The sequence below is a fragment of the Nycticebus coucang genome, chromosome 3 (genome assembly GCF_027406575.1).
Source record: "Nycticebus coucang isolate mNycCou1 chromosome 3, mNycCou1.pri, whole genome shotgun sequence".
In the NCBI taxonomy this organism is placed as follows: Eukaryota; Metazoa; Chordata; class Mammalia; order Primates; family Lorisidae; genus Nycticebus; species Nycticebus coucang.
The window spans coordinates 67,717,697-67,740,994 of record NC_069782.1 but is presented as its reverse complement, the minus strand read 5'-3'; the positions used below and the strand labels follow the sequence as shown (position 1 = coordinate 67,740,994).

Below are 23,298 nucleotides of genomic sequence, written 5' to 3'. Positions count from 1 at the left end.
AGCCAAGGCGGCGGTCTTAAAAAAACACATTATCTTTGTCACTGGGGCTATCTGAGAAAGACAGGTGAAAACATCAAGGTGTTTTATAACTGCTTTCACTAGCAAAGATCTTTTTCTATTGGCAGTTTTGAGGCCCTTTGTGTTCTGTCAGACCTGCCTTTCTTAGGATTGGGAAGAGAGTATTTATTCAGAGGCCACAAATTAAAATCCTACCAACTTGAATTAGTTAAGATGCCAAATTTGTGAGGAGCCTTAGAGAGCAGGATTGAACCCCTAAAGCCCAGTCATGTTTTGCTACTTTGCCAGTTCTGCTGATTTCCAGCTTCTCTGATGTGATCTGAATATGCAAGTCTTCTGTTTCACTGGATTCCAGCTAGGTAGGGCATTATGGTATCCAAATAGATGTCATTTTGAAGAGATTCCGCATATATTCCCACAATCTTAGAACATTCTGGAAATTCCCTAATTTCCTAATTAAGTGAGCCCCACACTCACTTAACAAGCACCAAATCAACATTGTGCTACAATTATGCCATGTGCCAACCCAGGCATACAAATAATTTCTACCTTTTCCTCACCCATAAGAAGTTTGTACAAAGGAAGGATTCAGCCTCCAGTGTAGAATTCCTTTTTGTTTCTGATAGGTGTTGCAGGAGCAAGGACCCCCTTGTTTGCCTTATCTGACTTCCAGTAATCAGACTGTAAGCAGAAATCAAATCCACCCTCCGAATGAAGACTGAACACTTTATATAAACCACTGATGATACTATATGGTGGCCTCCTGATGGTGCCTGTCTGTAGGGTCAGCTAGATCCTGCTCCTGTCCCTATATTCCCAGCACAGTGGCTGAATCATAATGGTGACTGCTAGATCTATTTGTTGTTTGCTGAGCCAATTGTAACGAGCTCTAATAAGTTTCTAAGGAAGAAACTGCAAGAGAGGTCTTGAGCGGTGGCGGCTTCAAGCATGATCCAGGCTTCCCAAGACCTTGGGTTTGGAGGAAACTGAGAACATTCAGATGGCAAGGATCTGATATGTTAGGTAGTGTCTTTTCTCACAAGTTTCTTTTGTATTTCCCATGTGCAGATAAGGTAGGATCTTAGTTTTTCTAGAACCAGGTTTGGCTTGTTTTGGGGTGTGTGACTCAGCTGGTTCATAGGTGTGTTAGGGGAGGTGAATCTGAGACTATACAAGCCAGGACTGGTTAGCAAGTTCCTTCTATGTCAGGAGCCCTGGAGAGAGGTTTCCCGAGCTCTATCCTGTCATGCCTGGGTTGTTTGGGGTTTTTTCTTTTCTTGTTTTCTTAATTGAGCTATAAATTTATATACAGTAAAAGTCACCCATTTTAGTTTGTAGTTGGAACACACATATATCATAATCAAGATATGGAACATTTCCATCATCCCCCAAAATTCTCCTATACCCCATTTGTAGCAGATCCCAGCCCCTCGTAATCACTGATCTGCTTTTTGTCCTGATACTTTTGCCTTTTCCATAGGTCATATAAAATGGAATCACACAGCCTCTCTGGCTTCTTTCACTAACATAATACATTTGAGGTTCATCTGCATTGTTTCCTGTACCCAGAGCTCATTCCTTTTCATGACTGAATAGTATTTCATTGTGTGCTTTCAGAACCAAATGGGATCACATTTGTTTATCCATTCATCTATTAAAGGACATTTAGGTTGGCTGTTGGTAATTACTAATGAAGTCTCAAAAAAATTGCTCGTGTATTTTTACATATAAACATAGGTTTTTATTTCACCTGGGTATCCCACTAGGAATGGGATTGCTGACTTATATGGCTGTTGTGATTTTGAAGGTCTTTTTGATGAATAGATGAAGAGTTGAAGAGAGTAGTAATGCAACTTTTTGGAAATTAATCCTTTGTGATTATCTGAGTCACATCATACACAAGCTGAGTGCTTACCATAAGCACTCAGTGGGCTAAACACTTCACCATTTTATTCACTGAGTGACCTTAGGAAAGTCACATGAACTTCAATTCCCACCTGTTAAAGGGGCAGTAATGATAGTCTAACCTCACAGGTTGTTATAACTATTGTATGAGTTAGTATTCATCAGCAAGCTTGGAACAAGCTTGGCTATGTTGTCAGTGTTAGATGTTATTATAATGTCATATGTCATTTCCTGGTCCCTCTCAATTTCATCCACATAGCAACACAAGGAAGTAAAATCTACTCTTATCTCCATTGCATGGAAGACAGACCTAATTCTCTGAAAGATCAAGCAAGTGCTACAAGATCACACAGGCAGAAAATGAATAAATAGTGGGTCTAATATTTGAACTAAAGCAACTAATCCCAGACTCACCTGCATAATTTCTTTGTCAAGGTTTTACCAAAGAAACAGAACCAGTAGGGGGTGTGTATATGTGTTAAGAGATTTTTTTCATAGGTCAGCTCCCATAGCTCAGTCAGTAGGGCACTGGCCACATAAACCAAAACTGGCAGGTTCCAGCCCAGCCAGGGCCTGCTAAACAACAATGACAACTGCAACCAAAAAATAGCCGGGCATTGTGGCAGGCGCCTATAGTCCCAGCTATTTGGGAGGCTGAGGCAAGAGAATCACTTAAGCCCAAGAATTTGAGGTTGCTCTGAGCTGTGACGTCACGGACGGACCTCTATTGAGGGCAACAAAGTTGAGACTCTGTCTCTTAAAAAAATAAAATAAAATAAAATAATTTTCTGAAATTAAGTTGGGTGTGATGATGTATGTACCTGTAATTATAACTACTCTGGAGGGTGAGGCAGGAAGATATTTGAGCCCAGGCATTTGAGACCAGTCTAGCCAACATATAGAGACCCCCCAATCTAAAAAAAAAAAAATTTCCTGAACATGACCAAGGGTCACTCAGGGAGGGGACTACCAAGTCCTAAGTTTGTCCTCAAACATAAACACATCCCTTGCTCAGTGTTTTTGGCAACATGTGGCCCTCCAGTGCAGTGAGAACTGTTAGTACAGAAAGGCCCACCTAGTACCATGTTAAGGCCTTTGGTAGCTGCTACATCTGTGATTCCAAATTAAGTTTAAATAATAGAATACTAGCATATGAGAGAGTCCACAAACTCTGGGTTTTCCCCTATAAAGGTGACTCTCTCCCTCCTGATTATTTATGTATGTAAGATGTTTGTTTGTTTGAGACAGAGTCTCGCTCTGTTGCTGCGGGTAAAGTGCAGTAAAGTAGTGTCATTCTACCTCACTGCACTCAAACTTCTGGCCTCAAGCGATCCTCTTGCCTTAGCCTCTCGAGTAGCTGGCACACCTCCTGAGTAGCTGGGACTACAGGCTCGAGCCACCACACCTGGCTAATTTTTCTATTCTTAGTACTGACAAAGTCTAACTCTTGCTTAGGCTGGTCTCGAACTCCTGAGCTCAAACAATCCTTGGACTTCCAGAGGGCTAGAATTACAGGTGTAAGCCTCTGCACCTGGCCTATATAAGTTTTTAACTAGCAAGTTCTCTTCCCCCATGATTGGTTGGGTTGCATCGATACCCAGCACCAGCACTATGAATTGTGTACCCTAGTCCAGAGTCCTTGGTTACCTCAGAATCAGCAAGCGGTCATGGGGAGCTACAATTCAAGGGAAGGCCATGGTCTTTTCTCTCAGGAATCCCCACCTGTCTAAGGGCAGCAGCCACTGGAAACTTGTAGCTGTGATGCTGCCAGGAAAAGGGTGGTGGCTGAGCACACCATCACTAAACAAAAGAGTCACCCCTTTGACAGCACTTCATTTGTGCCAGGCCCATCCTGAGGACATCACAAATGTTGACTCATGTAAACTTCAAAGCCCTTAAGAGGCAGGTACAACTACTGTTTCCCGTTGTACAGATGAGGAAGCTGAGGCCTCATGACGATTAAGGAACAACCCAAGGTCAGGCAGCCCAGGAACTGCTGGAACCAGGAATGGAACCCAACTGTCTAGCCCCGGAGCCATTGTCACAGCACCCTGACCTCCCAAGTGGTTTTCTATCCCTTCTCTAGGCCCTTCACAGGTGGAACACCTCTCTAAACCTCCTTTCCCCATCAGCCATGTCCTTGACCATAGCCACTCCAGCCTTTCAGAGCCAAATGGGATCATGTCAACCACATATGAGGAAATGGAGGTCCTGAAAGGTGTATGACATGCCCATGTCCCCTAATGGTAAAGGTAATGGGCAGAGAAAGAAGCTCCTAAGTGAGAACAGTAAGGAGTATTTATGAAGTGTCCACTGAGACTGCGTGCCAGATATTGTCCAGACACTGGAGACTCAGCGCAGACAGGACGACTCAGGCACTGACCAGGTGTGGTAACATTAGCATGAAAGCCAAGTAAGCCAAGTAACAAGATAATTCTAGACCTAGTGGCAAGTGCTTTTTTTTTTTTTTTAACTTTTTTATTGTTGGGGATTCATTGAGGGTACAATAAGCCAGGTTACACTGATTGCATTTGTTAGGTAAAGTCCCTCTTGCAATCATGTGGCAAGTGCTTTTGAGAATACAGTAAGGAGAAAGGCCAGGAACACTTCTAGGGGAGATGAGCTTTGTCCTCCATCCTCACCTCACTTTATAGAAACCTATTTGGTGAGGACAGGGACCGGGCTGGGGCTCCCAATGGCATTCTCCCCGCTACTGTGAGAAGAGAGCGGGTGTGGGGTTTTTTTTTTTTTTTGCTGTTTTTGGCCGGGGCTAGGCTTGAACCCGCCACCTCCGGCATATGGGGCCGGCGCCCTACTCCTTTGAGTCACAGGCGCCGCCCCGCGGGTGTAGAGTTTATTTCCTAATTCTAGAAGGGGACACCAGGGACGGGTTATGCAGTTCGCGGACAGTCACCGTGCAGACCATCAGCTGAGCGGTGGCTGGCAGGCTCTGGGGAAGGGGCGGAGCAGCATGAGGGGCGAAGCTGTCCAAAGCCCAGCCCCTTCTCCGAGCCGCGGGTTCTCAGACGATTCATCGAAGGGGTGGGGCGCGCGATAGGCTGTGTCACCGATGGTGGAAAAAGAATGTAGCGATTGGCTCACCCCGGTGAGTGGGCGTGGCCTCCTCTGGCCTGTGCGCGCGCAGCGAGAAGGCGTTGCGGAGAACAGAGATAAGATGGGCGTGGCCCCGCGCCGGCGGCCGTTGGCCGCGCGGCTCCGCCCCGGATGCCATGCGTCGCTAACTAGGCTGCACCGATTGGTAGGCGCAGCGCAGGGGGCGGGGCAGAAGGTTCTGGAGGGGGCTGGCGGGCTCTGGAAGCTTCCGCCGGACGGGTATAAAGAGTCCGGGACGGGGCGGCGGCGGAGCCGGGGACGGCGATAGCTGGGCAGCGGGCCACAGGCGGGGGCCATGGGGAAAGACTACTACCAGATACTGGGCCTGGCCCGTGGCGCGTCAGACGAGGAGATCAAGCGGGCCTACCGCCGCCAGGCGCTGCGCTACCACCCAGACAAGAACAAGGAGCCCGGCGCCGAGGAGAAGTTCAAGGAGATCGCCGAGGCCTACGACGTGCTCAGCGACCCGCGCAAGCGCGAGATCTTCGACCGCTACGGAGAAGAAGGTGCGTGCTCGCGGTCGGGGCGCGCCCCGCCGTTTGACAGGCGGGGAAACCGAGGCACGCCGGTCGCACACTGCCGGCCCCTCCCGGGAGGACGCCCCGGGCCGGGGGCCAGAGCAGCTCCCGCCCTGTAGCCGCGCGGGCCTCGGTCCTCGATTGGTGGCCACCCGGTGAGGGGAGGAGCTCTGGAAGCTTCTAGCACGTCTGGGGCTGCCCCTCCCTGGGCGCCTCTTCCCACGTCCAGAGGAGCCCGGGGCTGCGGGTGCTGACAGAGCGGGGGATGGGGAGGGCGCGGCTGAGCGCAGCGGGCCGGGCTCACCTGGGCTAGGCCGCGAGAGCTGCAGGGCGGTCCCCCGGTACAAGCTGCGGGGAGCGAGCGCGGCCCGGGAGGGTAGGTGGGATGATCCCCACGGAGCGTCACCCAGCTCAGAGGAGGCGGCTGGCGGCGACCGCAGACATCCAGGTGCAGGGAGCGTGGCCCGCAGCTGCCCAGCCAGCCTGGGGAGAGGAGGGGAGGCCTTCTTGTTCGGTTGCCCATTGATGACTCAGACCGGCTTCTGGGCCTGATCTTAAGACACTTTTTATATAAGAATAGTGGCAGCGAATGCCAGGATATGAGAAGTTGAGAATTCTTCGTCCTTTTGTTTTTTCTTAACTTTCACTTATTTTTACTTGCTCACACATCCCTAACCCTAGAGTATTTAGAATAAACCGCACTGAAAGGTGACCCTGGGTCATACCCTTCTCAGCCAGCCTCTTAGTCTTTGTAAGGCCTTGTAACAGTGCCAGGAAGGTGGACTGGTCAAGAAATGGTAGGCCCTGGGTGGCACCTAGATAGAGAAGGATACCTCAGAGCTTGAGCCCTTCACCACTGTTAGCCAGGCTGAAGCACCTGAGAGAGTCAGTCTGTGTTGCTGTAGTGGGAGGTAAAAGCTTGGGGGTTTTCTTTAATCTTCCCTGGCAGGCTAAAAAAAGTTCCTCCCCCGTGGTTTCCAAGTTTTTTCCCCTTAAAAGAAACTTAAAGATAGAAGCTCCTGGCCAGCCATCTGACAGGTTCTAATTTTGCTTTTCAGGCCTGAAAGGTGGTGGCCCCAGTGGCGGTAGTGGCGGTGGTGCTAATGGTACCTCTTTCAGCTACACATTCCATGGAGACCCTCATGCCATGTTTGCTGAGTTCTTCGGTGGCAGAAATCCCTTTGACACCTTTTTTGGGCAGCGGAATGGGGAAGAAGGCATGGACATTGATGACCCATTCTCTAGCTTTCCCATGGGCATGGGTGGTTTCCCCAACATGAACTTTGGACGCTCCCGCCCTGCCCAAGAACCCACCAGAAAGAAGCAAGATCCTCCTGTCACCCATGACCTTAGGGTCTCTCTTGAAGAGATCTATAACGGCTGTACCAAGAAGATGAAAATCTCCCACAAGCGGCTAAACCCCGATGGAAAGAGCATTCGAAATGAAGACAAGATCTTGACCATTGAAGTGAAGAAGGGGTGGAAAGAAGGGACCAAAATCACCTTTCCCAAGGAAGGAGACCAGACCTCCAACAACATTCCAGCTGACATCGTCTTTGTTTTAAAGGACAAGCCACACAACATCTTTAAGAGAGATGGTTCTGATGTCATTTATCCTGCCAGGATCAGCCTTCGGGAGGTAAGGTGCTAGGATGTGTGACTTATGACATTTATACAGAGAAACAGGTTCTTTTTGAAGTGGTTCAGTATTTGCTCAACAAATGTTTCTGAGCATGTGGTACACGATAGAGTTGGGCTATAGCAGTAAATGGCACTGACCAGGGATCTGTTCTTCAGAACTTCCATGCTGGTGACGTGTAGATTTGGGGTCAGGGCCCTAGCTTCAAAGGCCTGATGGATCTTAACCTACCCCAAACAGTCTCTGGGCAAGAGCTGAACTTCCTAAACAGTCTTCACCTAACGATATTCTCCATCTAATGCTGTCCCTTTGCTTTCCAAGGCTTTGTGTGGCTGCACAGTGAACGTTCCTACTCTGGACGGCAGGACCATACCAGTTGTATTCAAAGATGTCATCAGGCCTGGCATGCGGCGAAAAGTTCCTGGAGAAGGCCTCCCCCTCCCCAAAACGCCCGAGAAACGTGGGGACCTCATTATTGAGTTTGAAGTGATCTTCCCTGAAAGGATTCCTCAGACATCAAGAACCGTACTTGAGCGGGTTCTTCCAATATAGCTACCTGCATTCCCCAAGGACTGACCAGGGACCTTTCCAGAGCTCAAGGGTTTCCGGACCATTAAACCAATTGCGAACAGTGAGAGGGCGGGAGGGCCCAGGGAGGGCTTTCATACTGCTGAATGTTTTCCAGAGAATATATTACAATCTTTCAAAGTCATGCACTAGACTTAAGTGGTTTTTCGAGCGATAGGGCAGCAGACAGTGGGACCAATGAGAAAAGGCATTCCAGTCTGCCCCACTGGGTCCTGCATCCCTCCCAGGAGGGTCCCACACCCTCCTTCTCCAGTCCCCACTCAGGGACAAGAGGCAGACCAGCAGCTGGACTTGATTCTTCCCTGTGCAGTGATGTTGACCTGCTGTCGACCTGCTGTCTTGGTTGCCAGACCTTTGTACACGCCTTGGTTTCTGTTATATGATCAGTTCCTGTTTTATTCTGTATTTGACCCCCATGTCTTGCTCTTCTCCTGAAGAAACCTGTCTTCTTTTTGGCTATCTCAAATTGAGAACCTAAACTATTTCTGCAGAACTACCTTCCCAGCACCCACGAGCAATACCTCTTGTTGAAGCAGCACCAGGCGAGCCAGTCTCCAGTCAGTCACGAAGCCACCTCTTCCTCTGGGGTCTGGGAGTTTGGCCAAAGCAGGGGGGCATTCCAGTCTCTTGCTCTGGTACAACTGGATGTGCTCACTTATGGGTCTTACTTTCATTTTATGTAAAGCAATCTTTTGGCACACCTGTGGCTTACCAGTGGCCCAGGTAATTTTTTTGTTTCATGGACTCTGGACTCTTTTTTTCAAAGGGATCTGATCCTTTTGAATTTTGCATAGCTCTAGATATAATCCCTTTTGATAAAAGGGTCTTTGCTTCTGATTACAGGAGCACTGTGAAACATCTGTAAATATGTTTTTATAATTCCATGTAAATTTGGGGTGCACTCAAATGAAACTAGTCCATGGCAGCCGCTGCTCTCTGTATTAGGGCCATGATGAAATTCAAAAGAAACCTTGGGGGGAGGGAGGGGTTGGAACAAATGTCTGTTCCCTGGTGGCTAGTCTGGTGCTCAGACCTTTAGATTCATTGTAAGTTGCCACTGCCAACATGAGACTGAAGTGTGTGACTTGTCAATATGCAGCGTGACAGCATTAAAGACTGATGCTAAACCTTAGGGGAGCAGTTCTGCGACTCTGTTTGAGGGCTCTGCTTATTTCTGGGGTTGGGGTGGGGACATGGGAATCCCTCCAAAGACAGTCAAGGTGGGTGGGAGGGCTGGGAAGGAGGCTGGAGCTCTTAAGAGGGGAAGACAAATCTCCTTTCCTGGGCGTTTAGGGGGTTAGAAAATTTCATCCTACCCAAACTCTGGATCCCAACATCCAAAAAGACCCAAGTACAGTGGATTCAGAGCTCTTATTTTTTTGTTTTGTTTTTTTGTTGTTGTTGTTTTTGAAAGTTGGGGCCAGAGTTAATAAGGGGTACAGGCTGGTTCCTGTTTCCCCTTCCTGTCTTCCAGGGCTCCTGAGCACTGGGACCAAGGGGAGGGCAGGGTCTGCCCTTATAATTCCCCACTGTTCTTTTCCTGCTAAAATAGGCCAGGTTCCTGGCAGGCCTGGCCAAACCAGAACTAGAACTCCAGCTGCCTGGGAGACAGCCCAGGGCTGGCCCCACCCTAGAGAAGACCCATTTCCTGCCCTGTTACTCACAGGCCACTGAAGCTGATTTCATTTTGTAATTTTTATTAAGGATCTGCTTTTATTACAAGGTAAGTGATTACACAGTCTTAAAATGATGCGTTGCTACTCTGTCATGGGATGTTTTATTTAGTAAGAACATCATGTGAAATCAACCTAAAAGTTGCTTTCCTTTCCTGCAGAAAACAGTCTGGGGACAGCACTGTCCAAGAGAACTTTTAGCAATAACCAGAATGTTATTTATATCTTTGATATAAGTATAAACTTAAAGATTTTCAATAAAATTAAGAACCTGTTCCTCAGACACTCCTGCCACATTCCAGCTGATTAGTGGCCACAAGTGGATGTAACTAGTGTCAGCTATTGGTGCAGATCTAAATGGCTTTTCCCCAAGTGTAAACATGGGTCACTTGGAACAGCACCCACATTCAATGAGGAGGTGCCATCCTACTCAATGGTGGGCCCTGGAGTATCCAAGCCCTTATCTAAAGAGATCTTATCAAAAGAGATAACATTTCTTGCAAAACTGGTCCCGATCTCAGTTGGGGTCATCCCCAACACTGCCATGGCCATCCCCAAGTCTCCTTCATTATGCCACAGGCCCCTGTGAACCTCATACTGAAGTGCCACAGATGTAAAAGTTGGAACTTCGTAAACAATATGGTCAAACAACCTACTCTCGGATGTGCTTAGCTTTTTCTGATAATGTGTTCGGAGACAACCACTTGGCCTGGTTTTGTGCATCCACAAACCTTTTACTTTTCCCATGCCACCACTTTGAGCATGTCAGAGTTCCTTCCACATCAGTACATGAGGAGCTGCCCTATTCTTTGCCCCAGCTGCATCCTAATCCATCATACCAGCAGTGTTCCTCGTTTTTATACTATTTAAACATGATAATAACTTACAAATGTGCTTTTTTTTTAAGAGGCAGGATCTTTGTTGCTCAGGCTAGCATGAGATGGCACAATCATAGCTCATTGCAGCCTCACACTCCTAGGCTCAAGTGATCTTCCTGCCTAAGAGAGTTAAGTAGCCAGGACTACAAATGGATGCCACCATGCCTGGCTGATTTTTCAATTTTTTATAGAGGTAGGGTATCAACACGTTGCCGCAGCCAGTCTTGAATTTCTGGCCTCAAGTAGTCCTTCAGCTTTGGCCTCCCTGAGTGTTGGGATGCACATTTGGCCTGTGGTGAGAAGCTGAACTCTCCCACACCTACTTGCCCTTGGCCCAAAGCTCCCTTTCCCACTCCAGTATAGACAAGCAATGGTATCATAGACATTTTTATCTTTTTTAAAAAAACATTTTTTGTTCTCTCTCCAACAGAATGAGTGCTTATGCAACAATAAGCATAATTTCTAAATTTTCAGTTTTCTTTTTTGACTGTGTACTCACAATACAAAACTGGAAAGAGTACATAGAGTGAAAATTCTCCCACTCCGCCATCCAATTCCACACCTCTTAACTGGGTATGCCCGAGATGCTGCATGGAATACATTTTTCTTTTTTTACGCAAATGGTACATACACTCTGCTTATATTTTTCTCTCACCATGAAACTAAAGAGCTTCCTTGTTCTTACCATTTCACACCTTAATTCTGTCAGGCCTCCTCAGGTGGGTGTGAAGTTCCACTTCATTGTTTCCATGGCTTCTGACTCCTCTAATCATTGTTCCTGCTTTCAGGTTTGAGTCCCAGCTCAACCACTTCTAGCTGTGTGACCTAATCTTTGTGCACCTCAGTCTCTAAATGTAAAATGGGCATCATAATGGTACCTCTCCTAGGTTTGTAGGAGATATATAGATTCAGTCGTCCCATCCAGTTTCCAGAGGGAAACTGCCATAAAGCACTGTGTGATGGTTCTTGCCATCGTCATTATACCCTTGCATGACCGACGTCTTAGCCCAACCTTGTAATCCCACAGACTGAGATGAGTTTGGGGTTTTGGGGATCAGTGTTCTTTGCTGAGTTCCATCTGAGCCCCAGGTGAGCCACTAAGAACTCCAGTGCGAGCCTTGACCTTGACCCAGCCTAAGGAAGCTGTACCTAGAGCAAACACGTGCCCACACCTCCACTTGAATGAATGTGAACCCACTCATTCAACAAGCAGAACAGCGTCAGGCTCCAGAGCCTGGAGCCCTGGCTTGGAATCCCAGCTTTACCATTCTGCTGCTGTGTATCCTTGTGCAGGTGAATTCACCTCTCTGAGTCTTAGTGGCCTCCTTTGAAAAACAGGGGAATTGAAAGTGAAGGGTTCATAGAAGTGTTGTGACAAGGGGTGAGATAATGCATGCAAGAAACAATAGAACATAGGGATTAAGAACCCAGCTCCTGGGCCAGGTGTGGTGACTCACTTTGGGAGGCTGAGACAGGAGGATCACTTGAGCCCAAGAGTTTGAGACCAACCTGAGCAACAGAACAAGACCCCATCTCTACAGAAATTTGGCCAGATGCAGCAGTATGTGTCTATAGGGGAAGTATGGGAAGCTGAGGGGAAGAATGCTTGAGCCCAGGAATTTGAAATTGCAGTGAGCTGTGATCACACTATTGCATTCCAGCCTGGACAACAAAATAAGACCCAGACAGGTCTCTTTAAATATTAGCTTTTTTTTTTTTTTTTTTTTGTAGAGACAGAGTCTCACTTTATCGTCCTCAGTAGAGTGCCGTGGCGTCACAGCTCACAGCAACCTCCAACTCCTGAACCTAAGCAATTCTCCTGCCTCAGCCTCCTGAGTAGCTGGGATCACAGGCACCTGCCACAACACCCGGCTATTTTTGTTTGTTTGTTTTTGTTTTTGCAGTTTGGCCGGGGCCAGGTTCAAACCCGCCACCCTCGGTATATGGGGCTGGTGCCCTACTCACTGAGCCACAGGCGCCGCCCCTAAATATTAGCTATTTTCATTATTCTTTATAATAATACACAATATCCATCACATAAATTAGCACTGGTCCATTCAATAAACCTGTATCTAGGTTTATTGTACCTACTGTGTGCGGCCCTGCTTTTGATGCTGGGAGCACAGCAGTGAACAAAGGGCAAAGATTCCTGTCCCTGCAGAGCTGATGGTTGAGTGGGAATAGAAAGAAAATAAGGCAAGAGGGACTTTACCTAACAATTGCAATCAGTGTAACCTGGCTTGTTGTACCCTCAATGAATCCCCAACAATAAAAAAAAGAAAGAAAGAAAATAAGAATAAACAAAACATTTAATATGCTATATGAGAGTAGCAGTTGGCACTCTTTATCCCCAGGTTTTGGATCCTTGGATTCAACCAACTATGAATCAAAAATATTGTAAAAGAGGGTGGCACCTGTGGCTCAAGGAGTAGGGCACTGGCCCCATATACAGGAGGTAGTGGGTTCAAACTCAACCCCGGCCAAAAACTGCAACCAAAAAAAAAAAAAAAGAAGAAAAGAAATTCTAAAAGAGACAGGCGTCATGGCTCATGCCTGTAATCCTAGCACTTCGAGAGGCTGAGGCAGGAGGATTGCTTGAGCCCAGGAGTTCAAGACCAACTTAAGCAACTTAATGAGACTCCACTGCTACAAAACATTAAAAAATGTAAACACCCAGTCGGGTGTCATGGTGTGTGCCCGTAGTCCCAAGCTACTCAGGAAACCCAGGCAGGAGGATCACTTAACCCCAGAAGTTAGAGGCTGCAGTGAGCCCTCATCATGCCACTGAAGTCCAAACTGGGGACAGAGTCAGACCCTATCTCCAAAAACCAAACAAACAAAAGCCAAATGATGCAGAACCTGTGGGCTACAGAAAAAAGTTTGACTTGTCCTCTGGGTGATGTAAGAACTTGCAATCATGTTGGGTTTGATTTTGTTTTAGTGTTCCTGTGCTTGTGGTGGGGGCAGAGAGAGTGTGTGTGTGTCATTTTATTATATTTACTTCATGTCCTTGAGTTATATCATCAGTCTCTTGAAATCTCAATGTACCAAATTTCCATCTCAAAATAGCACAACACAAACAAGAAGCATCTATATTTTCTGCTAAAATCCAGGCCTTAAAGAACATGTACTCATCTTTTCTCCTGCAGGCCTGAGAATGCTTTCCCAGTCTGCTGACTCCACGCTTGCCCAAGAAGAGGTAGAGTCTTGTTTTTTCTGAGTTCTCAAACTCTGGGATTATTCCATCAGATGGACACCATCATTCTTTGTCATGGTGAGAGAAGGGACCCTCAGGGGTGACCTCCATGGGAACCCCAAGTTTTCTTGAAATCACCAACTAGGTTTTAATATTCTGGATCAACATAGCCCAGAGAGATGCTTTTCCCAAAACTGACCCTCTGAGCATTTGTTAAATAAGTAATTAAGGACCTGCAATGTTTGTCCTATGACCATTTGTGTCAGGGGGTGTGCAGAGGAAGGGCCTCCTAGCCCTGGGGTCTGCTGCAGCTCCCCCCTCTGTCAGGGATCCCATGCCTCAATGACTTTAGTTCCCACCACATAGAAGTGGGTATTCACTCTGGCTCCAAGAGAGTCCTTCTTTCCCAGGTACCTGTTCCTATTTCACCATTCTTGGATTAGTCATGGGGTATAATTCCTGAAGGGCAACTCGATGCTAGGCCCAACAGATCCATTGAACAGCAAACATAGTAATGAGGAGGGTCCTGGTGAAGCTCACAGTTGCCTAAGAAACATAGATCTGGGGGCGGGGATTAGTTTCCTAGGACTGCTGTAATAAATTACTACAAACTGAACTAAAACAACAAGAGTTTGGCTCAGCACCTATGGCTCAAGCAGCTAAGATGCCATCCACGTACACCTGAGTGGCGGGTTCGAATCCAGCCCAGGCCCGCCAAACAACAATGACGGTTGCAACCAAAAAATACCCAGGCATTGTGGCAAGTGCCTGTAGTCCCAGCTACTTGGGAGGCGGAGGCAGGAGAATCACTTGAACCCAGAAGTTGGAGGTTGTTGTGAGCTGTGATGCCACAGCACTCTACCCAGGGTGACAGCTTGAGGCTCTGTCTCATAAAAAAAGCAAACAACAAGAAAAAAAAAAAAAGAGTTTATTCTCTCACAGCTCTGGCAACCAGAAGTCTTAAACCAAGATGTGGGTATGATCAGTTCCTTCTGGAGTCTCTGAGGGGAGTATCCATCCCATGGCTCTCTCCTGGCTTTGGGCAGCTCCAGCCATCCTTAGGCTTCCTTGGTTTGCAGATGCGTCCCTTCAACATCTACCACCATCTTCACCAGCCCTTCCTTCTGTGTATCTGTCTTTTTTTTCTTTTCTTCCTTTTCTTTCCTTTCTTTTCCCTTTCCTTTCCTGTTCTCCTTTCCTTTCTTCTTTCTTTCTTTCTTCCTTTCTTTTTTTTGAGACAGTGCCTCACTCTGTCACCCTAGATAGAGTACCATGGCATCATAGCTCACAGCAACCTCAAACTCTTGGCCTCAAGAGATCCTCTGGCCTCAAGAGATCCTCCTGCTTCAGCCTCCCAAGAACGCCCACCAAATTTTTCTATTTTTAGTAGAGACAGAGTCTCACTCTTGCTCAGGCTGGTCTCAAACTCCTGAGCTCAAGCAATCCACCCACCTTGGCCTCCCAGAGTGGTAGGATTACAGGTGTGAGCCACAGTGCCCAGCCCTGTCTTCTCCTTTTCTGTCTCTTATAAGGACACTTGTTGGATTTTGGGGCCACCCTAATCCAGGAGCCTTCACTTAGTTACATCTGCAAAGACACTTATTCCAAGTAAGGTCACATTCACAGGTTCTGGGACATGGATATATTGTTTGAGATGGGGGTGGGGAAGCAATTCAACCTACTAAAATGGCAGAGGCACTACCCATAAAAAAGAGCTTACATGGGGAAAGGGGCCTGGGCAGGCCTTGGGCACCAGGCCAAGGGACAGGAGCTTGTCAGAGTGCAGGGATGGGCTATTGGAGCTGAGGCCCTAGGGATAAGGGCATCATAGGCAGATAAAAGGCATAGAACCAACAAAGCTAAGCTGGGAACTCTGAGCCTCCCAGTGCTCTCCAACAAGGCCTAGTGTGGCTGGAACAGACAGAGCAGGAGAGAACAGGGCACAGTGTGTCCAGAGATGAAACAGGCCAGTCACTGCACAGGCAGCACTGAAGTCACTGCTTCACTGCACCTGAAGCAGGAGAGAAGCTGCTCAAGATTGAGTCAGGAGGGACATGGCCAGATCTGCTTTTTCATGGAAGTCAGAGCTGGGACCTAGGTGATTTGCCTTAATGAGGCCCCTGCTATCTTTGGGAATATTATGCTGGACGTCACTGTAATCAGGCCAGACTCCGAAGAAATGCTTCACCTCCCAGGGACAGGTTGTTTGAGGACACAGGGTTTCCTGGATGTAGTGGAACCGGGGGCAGTCGTCAGTAGAAGAGGAACTTGACCTGACTCGGTGTTCACAGGCGCCCTCTGGCTGCTGTGGGGGGAAGAGCAGAGCCAGAGGGAGAGGACCAGGGGGACAGCACAGGTCCAGACAGGGGATAATGGGGCTGCAACAGGCCTGGGTGGAGAAGATGGTGGAAAAGGATTCAAGATGCATTATTTATTTACTTATTTATTTTGTTGAGACACGGCCTTGATCTGATGCCTGGGCAAGAGCGCAGTGGTATCATCCTAGCTCACTGTAACCTCAAGCTCCTAGGCTCAAAGATCTTCCTGCCTCAGCCTCTCAAAGTGCTAGAATTATAGGCATGAGCTACCACAATGGGCCATGAGATGCATAATATTTTTGAAAGTAGGCTCGGCACCTGTGGTTCAAGTGACTAAGGCACCAGCCACATACACCAGAGCTGGGGGTTCGAAGCCAACCGGGCCTGCCAAGCAACAATGACAACTACAACCAAAAAAAAAAAAAAAAAAAAAATTAGCAGGGCATTGTGGTGGGCGCCTGTAGTCCCAGCTACTTGAGAGGCTGAGGCACGCGAATCACTTAAGCCCAGGAGTTGGAGGTTGCTGTGAGCTGTGACGTCATAGCACTCTACCCAGGGCAACAGCTTGAGGCTCTGTCGGGCCTAGTGGAGCTGATAGGATGTGCTGATAGATGAGAGCTGGGATGTGAGAAGAAGACAGAAATCGAGGCTGACTCCAAAGTGTGGGGCCTGAGCAACTGACAGCATTGCTGTCACTGATCTGGGGAAGATGAAGTAAAGGGGAGGTTTGGGGGTGTCATCCAGGACCTCAAATCCAGACAGGTTCAGTATGAGATGCCCTGAGATGTCCTCATAGACAAAGCAAGTTAGAGACATGACTCAGGAGCTCACAGAGAAGGGCAGAAGCATGCTGGGGCTCAGTACTTATCCATGCCTGTACCTAGGTTTCTGTCCTGGGGATAATGTCACCAAGCCCATAAGAGGGTAAGTCATGGGGAATTGCATGCTGTAAGGTGTGGCCAGCACATGCCATGGAGAACCAAGCAGCAGTTAGAAGCAAAAAGACTCAAGAAATTAGCAATATAGGCCAACCTCAGTGGCTCAAACCAGTACTTTGGGAGGCTGAGATAGCAGGATTACTTCAGACCAGGAGTTTGAGACAACTCATACTCCCACTGGACAACATATTGAGACTTTGTCTTTACAAGAAAAAATAAGAAGAAGAAGAAAAATTAGCTGGGAGTGGTGTCATGCACATGTAGTGCCAGCTACTCAAGAGGCTGAAGCAAGAGGATCGCTTGAGCTCAGGAGTTTGAGGCTTCATTGAGCAATGATAGTACCACTGCACTCTAGCCTGGGTGACAGAGCAAGACCCTGTCTCAAAAATAATAATAATAAGGCCAGGTGCAGTGGCTCACGCCTGTAATCCCAGCACTCTGGGATGCTGACGTGGGTGGATCACCTGAGCTCACAGGTTCGAGACCAGCCTGAGCTTAAGCAAGACACCATCTCTAAAAATAGCTCGGTGTTGTGGTGGGTGCCTGTAGTCCCAGCTACTTGGGAGGCTGAGACAAGAGAATTGCTTAAGCCCAAGAGCATGAGATTGCTGTGAGCTAAGACACCACGGCACTTTACTCAGGTCAACAAAGTGAGACTCTGTCTCAGAAAACAAAAAAAAATAATAAAATAAAGATAAATTAGTAATGCAGATGGATCTTCAAGGCATAGAACTAAAGCAAATCAGTGTTGAGTGAAATAAAAATAAGAAACTTAATAGAACACGCATATAAAACAATGCCCGGGCGGCGCCTGTGGCTCAGTTGGTAAGGCGCCGGCCCCATATACCGAGGGTGGCGGTTTCAAACCAGGCCCCGGCTGAACTGCAACCAAAAAATAGCTGGGCATTATGGCGGGCACCTGTAGTCCCAGCTACTCAGGAGGCTGAGGCAAGAGAATCCCTTAAGCCCAGGAGTTGGAGGTTGCTGTGAGCTGTGTGAGGCCACGGCACTCTACCAAGGGCCATAAAGTAAGACTCTGTCTCTACAAAAAAAAAAAAAAAAAAAACAATGCCCATTTTCAAGGTAACATACAAACAAAAAATTACACATTAGTCTGAGCACAGTGGCTCATGCCTATAATCCTAGTAGTCTGGGAGGCTGAAGCAGGTGGGTAGCTTGAGTTCAGGACTTTGAGATCAGCCTGAGCAAGATAGAGACCCCATTTCTACAAAAAATGGAAAACTTATCCAGGTGTGGTGTTGGGTGCCTGTAGTCACAGCTACTCAGGAGGCTGAGGCAGAAGGATCTCCTGAACTTCTTGCCTGGAGTGACAGAGTGAGACTATGTTTCAAAAACAAAAAGAAAGAAAGAAAACGAATACCCATATACTACACCTCTGGATTCAGCAATGTTACTATCTTGCTGTATTTGTTTTTTTTTTTCTCTTCCCCCATATATATGTATATACACACAAACAAATAATATATTATACATAAATACTATAATATTGTGTATAAGATGCAGTATACACATGCAGCTTGTTTTTCTGAACCATTTGACAGTTTACACATCAGAAGTTTACCACCAAGTAATTCATTGTGTACGTTCCAAGAACAACATTTTCTTAACTAACCATAGTACACTGCTCACAGTCTGGAAATTTACACAAATACAATATTAAGATCCAATATCCACTCAACATCCAAATTTCCTCAGTTCTCCCAAGAATATCCATTATAGCTGTTTTATCATTGTTTGGAAATTTATCAAGGATCCAATCAAGGATCACACATCGATATTGGTTGTCACCTCCCTTTTGTCTCTTTCAATCTAGACATCTTCACCAACACTGATTTATGCATGCATACATTCATTCATTTAAGTGATTTTGCCATTTATGACTTTGATCTGTTTAAAGAGTCCTGGTCAATTGTTTTGCACAATGTCACTCAAACTGGATGTATCTGGTGGTTTCCTTGTGATCAGGAAACAGGTTCAATACTTTGGCAGGTTGTCATACTTCAAGGTTGATGTTGTGTCCTTCACAGTGCTTTGCAGCAGGGAGCAGGTGATAATGGCACTTTGATTACCTGGCTAAGGTACAAGTGTTAACTTGGTTAAGTGTCTGCTAAGTTTTTTTATTGCACAGGCGTCTTTTCCCCATCACAATTAATAAGTGATCTGTGAGCTAATCCTTTGAGACTTTGTGAATACCCACATCCCCATTGATTAGCCGTGCCTTCAATCAATTCATCTGGTGGCTGAAAAATGGTGATTTTTCTTTTTTTTTTTTTTTTTTTTTGTAGAGACTGAGTTTCACTTTATGGCCCTTGGTAGAGTGCCATGGCATCATACAGCTCAAAACCTCCAACTCCTGGGCTTAAGCGATTCTCTTGCCTCAGCCTCATGAGTAGCTGGGACTACAGATGCCTGCCACAACGCCCAGCTATTTTTTGGTTGCAGTTCAGCAGGGGCCAGGTTTGAACCCGCCACCCTCGGTATATGGGGCCGGCGCCTTACCGACTGAGCCACAGGCGCCGCCCAAATGGTGATTTTTCTAAGTCAACATTTCCTTCTATGTGTACTAGTTGGCATTCCAGAATGAGCATTATTTTTTTTCCAAAGGAGCAGAGGTGGCAAGCACGTCTGAGCTCCTCACTTGCTGGGCCTCCCAGCCTCGGTTGTCAAGCATGCCTCTTGACTATAAAATCAGGTAGGAGGTTCACAGCACTGCTCTGTGCCTTTGGGCAATCCCATAATCCCTTCTCTGGGCACTTCCTCATTGGTCAACAAGAGGCAGATGGATTCTGGCTTAGGAATAGGCAGTTCATATCATACTGTTTCCAAAGGCCCTTCATTCTGCACTCTCCAGGTGTGTAGGGGGCAGCTCGGATGCCAGGTTTAAGCAGGGCAGTGGGCACAGACCCACAGAGAACACTGGCCAGTGAAGGCAAGTGATCACTCAGTGCGGGTGGCAGAAGTCGGTAGAACAGGAAGAGAAGGACAATAGCTGTGCCTGTTGCCTGACCTGCTAGGGCAATCTCGGTGTTTGCCAGCTGGGTGGGGCCAGCTAGGCAGTGCTCAGCAGCTAAGCTCCAAGCCCAATGTCCCCTTTCACTTTGTGCCTCTGTAGGTCTCGATAGCTTGAGCTCCGTTGGGGCAATTAGAGACCTTCAAGAACTACTATTCTCAGAGCACGCATCCATCTCCCAGTCCAGCCCCAACTGCCCAAGTGGCTAAATTTGAACCAGAACAAGGAAATCTCAGCTGCCCTGGGAACTGATCATCCCGGCCTGCTTAAGGTGCATTTGTGACTTTATTTTTTAGGACCTGCGCTGGCCTAAGAAATCTCAGTTACAAGCCAAACCTATTGATCATGTGGTTATCTTCTCATAAACTCTACCTGATCCATAAATCCAGACAAGTTTGCTGAGACCCTGCTCTGTGCTAGCCTGTGGTGGTGGTGGTGAGGGATTGACAAAAGCGACTCAGCTTTTACCCTCCCAGTCAGATGGAGGATACAGACTCATTAAAGGTCAGCTCTCTGTGGGCAGATGCTGGTTGGGGACCTTCTGTGATCTAACACTTAGTGGATGTTCAGGGAATCAACAAGTGAGTAGACTATCCTACCTTGTCATCCCTTCCATTGTGCTTTTTGCTAGTTCTCACGATATTGCATTATTCTAAAGTGTGCTGTATCTCTCTGTGGGACCTCCGGGTTTTTGCACACCAAGTTCCCTCTAGCAGAAGCACATTCTGCTTATTCGTTGATGTGTCTGCTGGGGTAGGACAAAGCTTGGCATGGAGCAGGGGGCACGTTAAATATTTGATGAGTGAATGAACGAATGGATGGATGGACGATGCCTTTGTCCATTGTATGCCCCCGGAAGCAGAGACACTCCGGACCCTCCCTATTCATCTCGGCTCCCCGCCCGCCCGCCTAGAATGAATGCATCTTTTCATCCACTGGATGGATGGCCCAGCTGGCGCAAAGGAGGCCAGGCAGGGAACTGGGTTGGGTGCTGCCATAGCCTCCACCAAGGTTTCCTAAAGGGTCCGCTTTCGTGGACATTGGGAGTTTGCATCCTTTCTCAAAAACTCCGCCTCGGTCACCTGATTCCCACCGCCAGTCCCTAGTCCCTTACCATCCAGGGCACCCGGGACCGATACTCAGCCAACTGCACGTGGTCCAGGGACCCCAGGTTCCTATTGGCCGCTCACTGTCCTTCCTCTCCGGAGATTGGCCCGGGCCTAGCAGCAGCTAACCCCCTCTACAGCGTTGTATGGTACAGCCCGCCGCGGCTTAGGCAAGCCGGAACGGTCCATTTTGCCAAAGCGTAGGGGAGATCGGGCAGGAGAGGCGGAGGGATCCCTCTGGAATGTTTCCGTCGGTTCCACCCGAAGCGGGGCGGCGCGGATTGGCCACTAGCACCAAGCGGCTGCCTTTGGTTGGTCGACTGCCAGCGCCAGCCCCGCCCCTCCAAGCCGTAGCTGCAGGAGAGGCTGGGGCTGGAGTTTGCCGAGGCCCAAGCTGGGTGCAAGCGAGACTGCAGCGGCGGCGGCTCAGGTGAGTGGCCCCCAGCGGGAGGGGTGCCTCCTCTCGTGGGGTAGTGGACCCAGTGTGGACTCTGAGGGTCGCTGACCCGCCAGGATCCGGTTGATCGTGCAGGGCGGGGCCGGCCCAGTGGACGCTTCTGTAGGTCCAAGGCTGGAAGCAGGGATGCCCCAGGCCCCTTCCCCGCGGGGCATCTCCTTTCCTGCTAGGGGGCTGAGGCAAACACCTCATTCCAACGGGCAGGGGTCTTCAGCAGTCTCGTGCCCATGCCTCCTTCCTCCCTTTGGACTGTCCCCATCTCGGCGGGGACAGGCGCGAAGTCGGTATTTCTGATCCCAGCCCAGGCTCCTCACTCCCCTGCCCCGACCTAACCGTGTCTGAACCTTCCAGGGCCTGGGAGGGTGGGGGACGCGGTGACGACCAAGGTGGATAACAATAATCGTGAAAAACTCACCCCAGCTAGCATTTATTGAGTGCTTCCGTGTCGGCATTTTACCATGCGGATCATTGAATCAAAACACCTCATGGGGAGGTGCTGCTACTTCATTTAGAGGTGAGGCAGCAGACCCAGAGAGGTGGAGTGACTTGCTTAAGATCACACAGCTAGCTAGGCTGTGGCAGATCTAGGCCTGGATGAAACTTATGTGTCAGAGTCTAGACTGGATGCCCAGTGGCTCCATGGCTCTGGTGTTCCTGACCATCTCCATTCCCACCCCCACACCCATCCCATACCCGCCATCTGGGCCACACCTGCTGGTCTTTTCTTCCTCCCCCGCTCCTCCCAACCCCTCAGAGTTTGCCAGACACAAGCCGCTCCAACAGGAAACTGCCTCCATTCCTTTATTCCCTGAACTAAAATGGCAAGGCCTGAATACCTTAGAAGAGGGTCCTAAGAAGAGAGTGACACTAGCAGGGGAGATGGGCAGGGAGGCAGGAGGCTGGGGTCCTGGGTCCACTGAGTCCCCCAGGCAGCCTAAGCCAAGGCTGAACAGTAGGCGTTCTCCCCGGAAACACCCAGGAGCCGGTTTTTCAAGAGTGAATCAGAGGTTTCCTTCTCTTCAAAGCAATACCCTTCTGGAAGCGGGAGCCTGGGTGTGGTGTCTCCCCTGGTTTATGTGAGCTCCCAGGAACCCCCTCTCTTCTTCCTGCTCCCCACTGGGCTTCTGTATGGCAGCAGTGAGACTGCTAAGTTTCAGACCTTTCCCAAGGATAGAGTGGGGATGGTGAAATTCCAGCCCACAAACTTGGTGCTCAGGCTAAAACTCCTCTTCTTCATCCCTGTGTTCAGGTTTGAAAGGAGACAGGGAAAGTGGGAAGGTGATGAGAGTTAGCAACCCCATGGCAGGCATGTTGGGGGGCTGTTTTAAGGATAGAGGAGCTCAGCAATCAGAATGAGGACATAAGAGACAGTCATTCATTCTACACATATGTGTTGAGCACCCACTATGTGCCAGGCACTGTTCTTGGCAGAGAGGATGTGATAATGAATAAGGCAAAAATTTCTGCTCTCAGGGAGTTGGCATTTTCATGGGGGTGGGGAGCGGAAACAGGTAACAGACAAGTTAACAAGTAAATAAAGAAGATAATTTCAGATTGGTTAAGTGCTGTGAATAAAATACGAGGGGGTGGCATGATAGAGAGTTATGGGCAGGGGATGCTCTTGGGCTGAGATCTGGATGACAAAAAGAAGCCAGCCCTGCAACAATCAGGCAAGGAGCACAGTGAGGGCCAAGGCTTTGAGGGTAGACCAAGATTGGAGTAGTGTGTCTGGGGCAGTAGATGAAGCTAGAGCCGTGATTGTGCAGGGCTTGGTGGGTCGCAGTAAGGAGTTTGGAGTTTTTCTTCTGGAAGGTGGGAAACCGTTGTAAAGTTTCAGGCAAGGGAGTGAAAGCCATCTGGTTTATGTTTTAAAATAGAGACATGAAGTGAAATAACAGCCTAAGGCTGGAAGACAAGAG

The 23,298-nt window shown here is 48.2% G+C and overlaps 1 protein-coding gene across 1 annotated transcript; it reads left to right on the top strand.

Moving 5' to 3' along the window:
- Positions 1-5,262: 5,262 nt before the first annotated feature.
- On the top strand, positions 5,263-8,912 carry DNAJB1 (DnaJ heat shock protein family (Hsp40) member B1). The gene is made up of 3 exons (XM_053584757.1): positions 5,263-5,543; positions 6,614-7,194; positions 7,516-8,912. The coding sequence occupies exons 1-3, from the start codon at positions 5,333-5,335 to the stop codon at positions 7,744-7,746; spliced, it is 1,023 nt and encodes a 340-aa protein (XP_053440732.1). The 5' UTR covers positions 5,263-5,332; the 3' UTR covers positions 7,747-8,912.
- Positions 8,913-23,298: the final 14,386 nt, after the last annotated feature.

Bases quoted from the DNA above. Each gene is read 5' to 3' on its own strand.
- DNAJB1 (XM_053584757.1), top strand. From the start codon at position 5,333: ATGGGGAAAGACTACTACCAGATACTGGGCCTGGCCCGTGGCGCGTCA. The intron at 5,544-6,613 runs GTGCGTGCTCGC...TTTGCTTTTCAG, and splicing joins CGACCGCTACGGAGAAGAAG to GCCTGAAAGGTGGTGGCCCC. The intron at 7,195-7,515 runs GTAAGGTGCTAG...TTGCTTTCCAAG, and splicing joins CCAGGATCAGCCTTCGGGAG to GCTTTGTGTGGCTGCACAGT.